The sequence below is a fragment of the Spea bombifrons genome, chromosome 5, assembly GCF_027358695.1.
Source record: "Spea bombifrons isolate aSpeBom1 chromosome 5, aSpeBom1.2.pri, whole genome shotgun sequence".
In the NCBI taxonomy this organism is placed as follows: Eukaryota; Metazoa; Chordata; class Amphibia; order Anura; family Pelobatidae; genus Spea; species Spea bombifrons.
The window spans coordinates 102,093,489-102,103,903 of NC_071091.1; the positions used below are offsets into that span (position 1 = coordinate 102,093,489).

Genomic DNA, 10,415 nt, shown 5'->3' on the forward strand with positions numbered 1-10,415 from the left:
TAGAACTGGAAAAAATGCTTAATTTTAACAATGCCATTTAAAATGAATGCCAGATATATAGAGCTGTAATAAGTACAGGTTACATCCTAAAACATAGTCCCAAGAACATGAAAACACTAAACCCAGTAAACTCTTTTACATTGTGGTCGCCACAACAACCAGATCAAATGATTTGTTCTTTGATTTGTACATAATTGAAGTAAATGTCCCTCAGAGCTTACGCTGGACCACAAGATTAGGACAGCTTAAAAGACCTCGTTAATAGATACCCGCTTCATTTTACCCCAAAACATATTAAACTTCAGTGCAAATTGGAAAACAGCACCACTATCCAACTCATTGTGTCTCCTGACAGTGGACGTTTGTCTTCATTGTGGACACAAATTGTTCATTTCCTGGTGGACCCTGACATTCTCGGCCTTGGTTGGCAAGATTGTATCTAATGTAAATTAGATGGGCTACAGTGAAGTGTGAGGCATCCGTGATCAAACAGTCTGCTGGGTAGTTTCCCCTTCGAGGTCCACGTATCTGTCTCCGGATCGTAGCAGTCAAACGAGTCGGAATCCTCTATGGTATTATCCGCAGTGAGATAGCGGCCACCGGTCACGTAAAGCTTGTTCTGGAGGACCGTGGCTCCGTGGTGCATCCGCCTGTCCTTCATATCAGCACATTTCATGAACTTGTTTTGCTTCATATCGTAAGCAATGATTCTTCTTGTATAGCCTGCAGATAAATGAGGACACATTTTGAATGTAGCTGCGTTGCTGCCACTTGCAGGCTGTTCCCATTTTGACGATAACTCAACGTGCAATAATTCATACATCATATCTCTAGTATAGCCTTATTGAGTTACATCACTGCAGACTCCAAATGACATCATACATTATATCATACAGTATAGAAAATATAAAATTCTGCCATGTCTGATGTACACGTATGTGTATACTCCCATACCTAGGCTGTCATATGCTCCATGCCAAGCAGCGCAATGGGAATGAAGATGAAGATCATCTTGGAAAGATAATGACCTCTGCTACCTGAACTAAACTACAACTGAATAAAGTATCTTCCTACATCAGAAAGACAGGCAAGGAGGGCACATCATATAAACACAGAGTTTGACGCAGATCAGACCCATTTGGCCCATCTAGTCTATCTGGCTTTTTTCTGCTGTAGAGGCTCAGACCTTAATCAGTCGTTGGTCTCGTTTTTAGATTCAGGAGCCATAAGCCTATCCACATGTTCTCATTGTGTTATCCTTTACGATTTCTGCTGTGAGGTTGTTCCACTTATCTACTACTCTTTCTGTAAACTAGAACTTCTTTACGTTACATCTAAGCCTCTGACGCTTTTAGATCATGGTCTCTTGATCTAACATTTCTCCTCTATTGAAACAAACTTCCATCTTCTACGTTGTTAAATCTATTTATGTATTTAAATGTTTCTATCATATCTCCTATCTCCTCATATTTTTGGAGGATGGATAGTGATAGGGGGGAGAGAACCTATTGGGAAGGAGGCACAAAAGAATAAGGGGGGGAGTTGATAAAGGGACAATGAAAGTGGTACTAAATGATAGAGACTGGGACAAAGAAGTAGGAAAAGATAATTTGGGAAGGGGGAGAAATGTAGAGGAAAAAGTGGAGGAGATAAAGATTGGGATCACATGGGAGAATATTTATGCGCATGGCTAGCTAAACATCTCGGGTGGCTATCACAATCTGCCCCTTTTCATGCCCACTTACGCAGGTCACATATATTCCAGTGAAGCGCTTAGCATCGTTACAAAGAACAAAAAGTAGTGTTAATCTTCGCTTTGTTTTTGTCCCGTCCAAGAACGCGTTTCGCAATACTCGCAACGTCTTCTGCCAAGCACGGCTTTAAATAGATCGGCGCCCGTAGGACTATTTCATTGCCTTGTCTCTACTTTCCTTAAGAAATAACGTACCTCCTATTATGATGATCTTCTCTCCGATTACAACAGCCGGCGCGCAGACATTCTTTACCATTCTCGTTTCCATCCTGAACCACATGTTTCTAGAAATGTTGTAAACCTAGTAAAAAAAATAAAAATAATAATAATTTGCATTTCAATTAAATAGCATTAAATTACTGTCAGTGTGCAGGCAGCGGTGCACGGGATTATCTCGGAAAAACAAGGAATTTAACCATTTGGCAATTTTAGCCATGTGATGGCAGGTTGTTCATCTGATCATTTTTAGGGCCGAAACTGGCGGTAAAAATATATAACTGTCCTTCCATAAACTTGACACAAGTGGTCATGGAAATGCATCGGTGACCAATGATACATAAAGTCGCAGAAGCCTCCAAGTGGAAAACTTTCAGCTAAAATAAGACTGATGTGACCTGGAACCCTTTTTTTTTCTGGAAAATAATTGAATTATGCCATTCCTGGTGTTTGAGGGTTAGATAATTAAAAAAAAAAATAACAGTTCCTAGCGAAATTAAATATATCCTATATTTTATGCTTTTGTGTTGACTGTAATTGGAGATATTTGGCCTACCTGTTAGAAGCAGCAAATGAATTATTTTTTTTAGGACAGTAACTGAACATGTGGGATAAGAATACTTAACGGGGAGGAGAACAAGAAGTTAAGATGGCGGCTTCCGGTCTTATACACATAATGTGGGTTTCTAAGACATATATTGTACGTATGTTTATGTTTACTTGGGGTTCTGAGTTGATAACATGTAATAAATGGGAGGTCTATATTCTGAGTAGGAAAGGAAAAGCTTTGTATCTTTAAATATATACAAAAAAAAACACTTTTAGATGGAACAGCACTACTGGCAGGCAACTGGATCTTCTCCAAGCAAGAAGAAAAGGCTTATTTATATTTTGTAAGATATCATATAACTTTTTGTTTTTTCCAGGTGAATTTTGCTGGCGTTCAGCTTGGGTACATATTGTTCTAAAGCTTCAGGCACAACTCCCACTTAAAACACTGAACACAATTAAGTTATATTGTTACGATGAACGTAATGGCGTCGCTGGACAATGAGAGACAAGAGAAAGGTAGTAAAATAGGTCTGCAGGGAACTGCCAGCCTCTTTCCAGTAAGCTACAGATGGGGTTAATTGATAATCCGAACTCAACTCAGAAATTGCCTATTTCTATTTATTAACCCATTAATTGGGATAAACGCTTGCAGTTGAGTCCCTCTTCTTGACACGTTCCCTCACCTCTATGCTCAAGGAATGGGGTGTCTATAGCGGCAGTCTATAGAGTACTAGTGGGGGCGCATCATGGCCGGCATATTTTCGAACCTACCCGTTAAGCTGATCTAGACATACCCCATGCTACTCCATATAGAGGCTTGGAAGCGGCAGACGTAGGATGCAGGAATTTGATGATGATGAAACGGTATTAAGTGGAACCAGTTAGGGGATGGGTAGAGCCAGGAACCATTTCTCCCACCCAGGAATCAAATAAAGGCTGAATGTCCTTGCTAATCAGTGATACTTGGAGCCTCTGTGGCTAACCCGGAGAGGGTTCCCAGTTAGTGGCATCTGCTCATTTCCCCATTGTAAGACTGTCTGTACTGTGCTTTGGACTCAGATGCCATAATGTGAGATCTATATCTGGTGACCTGAGCCCATTGCACTGTGCTTACCCGGTGGCAGGTGAAGAAGAAGAAAGAAGGAGGCACAGGTGTCCTTCTTCTCCAGTTGCACCACTACTGATTTGCAGAAGGTGGATGGTGACTGGGCGCACTGGCCTTTAGGGCCTTCATTTACTGTAGCTTCACTTCCTCTGATCTTAAGGATCAGATTCTGAGGTTGTGATTAGCCTCAGCTCGGCTCAACTTGCCTACTAGTAATTGTTACAATTATCTCCTTAGTGTTTAATTGTGTCCATGGGTTTTAACTGTGAAGTTGTGAGTGCTTGGCTTTGGTTTCACTTGTTTCCAACATGACATTGCCTATTCTTTCCAAGTTACTTTTTTCTTGTCTATTACCATGCCCATCAAAAACCTTCATCCATCAAACTTTGCTACGATGGAATTAAAAAATCACGAGAAAATGAAGGGTCTCCATGATGAACCTAATTCAGCCATGTTTCCTGACACCCTAATGTGGACTAGGGTTTAAGGTGAGAGAGTCAACCAAATAATTACTTTAATGGAGGAGGTTCTGCAATATTGTATTACTTTCAGGGCCTACATTTTATTTTCTTATTAGTCTGTCTTTCCAGAACATCAGCAACCAGTGAATTTGTTGATAAAGTTTGCCAGGCCCAAGGTGTGCAACACATAGGCCAGCTTTTGCGTCTTTTATGAATAGCACTGGTTTCAGTAGCATTAATGTGTTACCTGTATAAGTCGGACAGGATTTTGCATAACATCCTCTCCTCCAAAAAGATAAATTCTTTCATCTTTGGCAGCAACGGCTGGATGAAGAACAGCAACGGGCATGTTTGCCATAACCTCCCAGACGTTATAAATGCTGTCGAACCTTTCCATCGAGCTCAGAATTTCTTGCTTTTCACCAATTCCTCCAATAGAGAATATATAGTTTTTGAATGATATGCTTCTATGGGAGTATCTTGGAACGAGCATTGGTTCACCTTTCCGCCATTGGTTCAACTTTAGGGACAATATATAGACAGAAGAAACGACAGTGCTTGTCTTGTTGTATGTGGATAGCCCGTCTAAGACGTAAACATTGCCATGCATGCCAACACTAGAAGCCTTGTAAAGGCGCAATGGAAGCTTGGCAAGTCTCAGCCATTGGTTTGTCTTCTCGCTGTACAACAAGACATCTCTCGTGGTCTGCTGGCTGTCCTTTCTGCCTCCAACATTGATGAGGAACTCCTGGTGAGAAAACCTTCGAGGAACATGCCACAGTGGCTTGACATCTGGTACAACGGATGAGTGACAAGAAAACAGAACTTTGCATGCTGACTCCAAGGTACTTCTGCAAACAGAAGAGGACTGGATAAGTGGATCATTGGCAATAAAATGGAAAAGGAAAGTTGGGTGAACATACTGAAGCCTAACTTTTCGGAACAAATCCGCCATGTAGCTTTTACGCCTTTGGAGGTCATGTCGGACCCACGTCATAAGGGCTTCAAACACTTGCTCCTCCTCACCACACAGGTCATCATCTCCAAGATAATCTAGCAATTCTTGAGCGTAGAGCTCTTTAAGGTCCTCAGAAATCGACACCTCTGAGAAGCACCGAAAAGCCATGTCTCGAGCGTTCTTTTTAAGATTTTCACAGCTGAAAAATTCAGAAAGACGTATCACGCTCAAGCAGTTTTGAGGAGTCAGTTGGTCCTGAAGGAACTTGGAACAGGCTTGCAGTATTTTCTCGTACTGGAACATAGAAGCAGCCTCGATGAGATGAAACACATTCTCCTGGGTGATAAGAATCTCACCAGTGTAAACATAGAGGATAATTTGGCGCAATGTTTCTGGGTCAACGCCATTTAACGTCACCCTTTCTTCGCTGCTCTCTCTAAAATTGTTACAGAACATTGCTTTGAAGTAAGGGCTGCTCGAGGCTAGAACATTTCTGTGGCATGGAAACGCACAACTGTCAGTGCAAATAATCACATCGGTGAGCAAGCTTGCCTGCCTCAGACTGTTAAGTTGTCTTAGTAAATCGCAGGCAATTTCTGGATTCTGGAACAGGTATTTTTCACCGACGGTTTCCGCCATTTTTGATCTGGATGAGCTTCTTCAGCCAGAACGTTATACTCCCGGCATTATTCCTACTGAGTGCAGGCTGCCAATGTTCTTAGTGGGACGTATCCGCATATCTGGGCCTAACAAGAAACAGAGAAAAAGATAATAATCCCTTTTTTTAAAATTGTTGATGAATGCTTGAACTAAACACTGACACTGCTTTTTGATACATGGGAGTAAGAAATAGGGACAAGATGTAGGGGGACGGATCCCCCCCCCCATCAGAATATAAGGCTTCTTTCCACAATAAGTAATCCTAGGAATAAAAATAACTTTTTGTTTCATAAAAAAAAACAAGTGAATGAGAAGTGAGCCATAGTCTTACTTTAGCTTCATAATGAGTTTATGCCCATGCTCTGCTTATAGTCTCCGCAGAATTTGGTAGATGGTAAAACGTCTCTTACATCTACTTGCAAAGCTTTAAAACTTACTTAAGAATATTTCATTACAATAATAATAATCAGAGAGCCCATTTTTTAAGTGTTTGCCGTTCACATGCATCCTAAAACTTTGTAAGCAAGTTCCCCATGTGCATTTGTCGAAGAATTATAAAAGTAAACATGTATATATATATATATATCGTATATATATATATATATATATATATATATATATAATTAGTATATAGTAGTTACCCTTATAACTGTATGTAATAGAATTTGATAGTAGATAAGACCCATTGGGCACATCTAATCTGTCCGTCTTAAATTTGGGAGCCATATGGCTAACCCATGCATAAATTCCCTCACTGTATTAACCTCTACCACTTCTGATGGGAGGCAGTACCATTTATCCACCACCATCTTAGTAAAGTAAAACTCGTTTAAATTACATCCACGCCACTGACTCTCTACTTTTAAATTATGACCTCTTGTTCTAACATTTCTCCTCCTTTGAAATAAACTTCCCTCTTGCACTCTGTTAAAGACCATCGGCATGAGCATCCCTTTAAGATGTGTGTCATTGTGGAATAAATGTTCCTTTTTGTGTTATTTTCGCAATGAGTCTCGCCATTTACATTTTCTTGTGAAATAATTGCCATGTGGATGCCTGCGTGAGCTGAAAGAGGATCAATCAGGAAAATAGGTGCTAAACTACAGATCAATTGTCCTTCTTCGTGTCCCGACACAATTTGCCTTTTAAATACAAATGTTAGTTTTAATGCGGTTTCTTTTCTCTGATGGATGTGATATGATAGACCGAAGGGTCGGAGCTCGGCAGTTACATCCATGATTTTGCATAAAACTTTAAATAAAACACATTTTGGGAATAGGATTCGTAACCCGGTATCAGCTCCCAGGTTTAATGTAACTTTCAACTCCTTGATATCATACCTTCAAGGTGTCCCTTTTTAAGTGGGACAGTCCTGATTTTCAGGTGCCATCCTAGCAAGCAGTCCTGCTCTCCTGGGGTTGGTTTGGTGGTTTGGGATCTTTGCTTCCCGGCCCATGGGCCGTGAAATGGATTGAGGTCGGTGCTTTTGCAGCATAGCTTTCATTGGCAGCTGCAAGACATAGAGGCTGTAATATGATGTCATATGCTTCTACTAAGGCATGTGAAGGGTCCCAGTGCCCCCTCTAACCATGCCGGCCAAAGAAGGTGCCGCGCTTTGGACACCTGAAATACTAGGAGGCATGTGTTTTGAAGGACTGACCCCAATTTACATTTTTACACCTTTATTTTATGTGTTTCTTGACCCTGCCGTCCCTCTTTCCTTCCCTGATGGCTCTGTTTTGTAGGCACTCAGAAGGTTTGTTGGGTATGGGAGTTTTACTGGGTTCTAGATCCCTAAAACCACAATAATCTGTAAGAGGGTAGCGTTATCGTTACAATTCTTGTGAATCTTACCTTTTGAATTGTTCCCTTTTCACTAAATTCGTAATGTGTCTAGGTTAACAAAACTTTATTTAAGAAATAAAAATAGAAACTCAATATATATATATATATCATTTTGCAAGCAGATGATTGAATGGAAAATCCAGACATTAGTAATCATAATAGTGATAATAGTGATACATTTAATGCTCAATTAATCACAACGTCAGATGGTAGATGGCTTCTAAACATTACAAATGGCCCAAGAGTAGGGTGACCACTACTGACTATTTATTAATCCCGGTTATTAGCGGGAAATGTCTATGCTTCCTGGATATAATGGCCGATGGAGTCACCCTGCCGTAGTGGACACTTGTAGGGGGGTCTTAGAGGTGCACCTAGGGCGTTTGGCTTTACCAAAGGGTTTTGTTTTAGGTGACTTCATTACCTAATGATAGGTATATGTTTAAATGCATTCTGCTCTTTCTATACACATTATTGTGGTTTTAGGGATCTAGAACCCAGTGAAATACCCAACAAACATTCTGAGTGTGTAGAAAAGAGGGGCATCGGGGGAGGAAAGACGGACGAGGGGGTTTGGGGGTTCAAAATGGGACACTATACCATATGAAAAACACACACACAAAAAAGGTGTAAAAATGTAAACACCGGAAAGCTACACAATGTATTGCCACTAACACACCAAGGCATTTGGTACATGAACTTACAAGGACCAACTATGTAACTTGTTACCAGACAGCATGTTACGCTCCAGATCAATCATTGTAAGTGAATATAAAATAAAGAATAAAATAAACCGAAAGAAAAATCATATATATCGCATATATATTTAATATATCTTTATCAGGCTTACTATGAAAACCATGGTGCAGCATCTATAACTATAGAGTAGTCCACTTACTCCAGGTGAGCTTCACAGACACAACCCAATAAGTTCACTATTTGCTAGATTGCAATGATCTCAATAGCCAAGCTGCTATTTACAGAGGTAGATAAGTAGACTAGCCTCCCAGCAGAAGTGGTAGAGATTAATACAGTGATGGAATGTAAACACGTATGGGATAGTCATGCGGCTCCTGAATCTAAGACGAGACCAACGACTGATTAAGGTCCGATCTTTTCTATCGGAACAAACTGGTGACTGGATGGGAAGAACGGGTCTGATCTGCCTCAAATTCTAATGGACCCTGCAGCTTTTAAAAGGCTCAACTCAAGCCGAACTCAACTTGGTCACTGAGTGATTCTTTTAAACTAAACTGGATTACGATAAATATTTGAAGCTGAATCCAGTTATAGGAAGATCCAAATAGCTGGCTGTCGGTGACACAACAAGCTAAAACGTTGTTACCTTATGGAATAGGTCCTTTTTCCAGACTCGCTGACAGCCGTCACGCAGAGATTGTCCAGAGAGAGCGTCAACTCAGCCTGGTGGAGGCGATAATTGCTTTATAGGTTCGGATTTTTGACTTTGTTTATGCAGAAGACGCTTTCAGCTCTTTCTAAACCTTTTTTTCCATAACAACATGCAGGGACAGTATCGCATGGCACTTTCTGCTACTAATTTTAGCCACGCGTTACATTTGTTGCTTTCGGTGTTGTCCCATGTGACGGCTTTGGCAGCGTGGTCAGCCGATCAGTACAGAGCATGCCTGAAAACTATTTTTTCCAGCAAGTGTTTATATGTATTATAATCTTACCAAAGCTCTACTAAAAAATAATCCTGGCTGCCTTGGAAGAAAGATCCAGACCTGGACATGTCCTACAATGACTTAATGTTAATGTTAATCATGTTAATTACCATGAAAGCAAATTTATTAAAAGGACGTTATCATCATTGTCATACTTCTGCGAGCGAGTCCTGCAAACCTTTACAACATTACGGTCCATTCTTATGAAGGTCCAGTGGATCTGACGCTCATCAATACCTTCCTACAGCATTGGGGACAAAGTATTGTTATCGTCATCCCACCTCAAGTTATTATGCCCAACCAAGAAATTAGCACCGCTCTACTCCATATCATCAACCATGTGGCTGTGGAACTCATCTTTCCTCGTCTGTATCGTATTTATTCGTTTTTTCATGTATCGCTTCTCAAACCGTGGCATCCTCTACTACATCCTACCACTCCATCGGTTCCCCTTCATCCTGTGGTAGTACGAGGTCCAGGATGTTATCGATTCTCACCTCCATCAAGGCTGATTTGAGTATCTTATACACTGGAGGGGTTATTGTCCCTAGGAACCTGCCTGTGACATACACACACTGGCCCGTGTTTGTGCTTTTTACTGCCCTCATCTCGGTCTTACCTGCTTTTCTCTGGTCCCAGAGGGTGCGTCTTACCAGGGGGCTCTGTCATACCTCTGAGAGTGAGTCCCGCAAAATGAGTGTCCTGGAGCTTGAGTGGTGAGGTCACTGAAGATCCAAAATGGCAGGGGCGAGCAAGAAGATACAACATCTCCCTGCCTCCTGGATGATTGACATCTAGTAAATTCGGGGGTGATGCCCCACATTGCAGCCACACAATGGCTACCACCAGGGGCATCCTCATGCAGATTTGCCCATGTTGCTATGGCGATGTTGTATCAATGTATCAGGAAGTTATTGCAGGGCAAGGGTCACTGCCATGCTATAAATAGCCATTCCACCTCTCCTTCATTGCTTCGTTATTAAGAAGCTATCGGTCTGTCTTACCTGTGTTCCTGGATTACATGTTCCCTTGAATTCCGGAACCTTGACCTCCTGCTTGCACCTTGCCCATAGACCTGACATAGCCCCTGTTTTTGCCCTTTTGTACCACACTAGTAGAACTTTATTTGCCCTCGTGCACCACTCATTGTCCTTGAAGTTGCCCCCATCTCCAACTATGT

The 10,415-nt window shown here is 41.3% G+C and overlaps 1 protein-coding gene across 2 annotated transcripts; it reads right to left on the reverse strand.

Moving 5' to 3' along the window:
* Positions 1 to 329: 329 nt before the first annotated feature.
* Positions 330 to 9,096, reverse strand: KLHL38 (kelch like family member 38). Of its 2 annotated transcripts, none has more exons than XM_053467418.1 (4): positions 8,896 to 9,096; positions 4,335 to 5,791; positions 1,949 to 2,054; positions 330 to 723 (listed from the first exon to the last, which is right to left on the reverse strand). In XM_053467418.1, the coding sequence occupies exons 2-4, from the start codon at positions 5,682 to 5,684 to the stop codon at positions 440 to 442; spliced, it is 1,740 nt and encodes a 579-aa protein (XP_053323393.1). In that variant the 5' UTR covers positions 5,685 to 5,791; positions 8,896 to 9,096; the 3' UTR covers positions 330 to 439. The 2 variants fall into 2 exon arrangements, with proteins under 2 accessions (XP_053323393.1, XP_053323394.1); XM_053467419.1 differs by lacking the exon at positions 8,896 to 9,096 and adding an exon at positions 7,046 to 7,095.
* Positions 9,097 to 10,415: the final 1,319 nt, after the last annotated feature.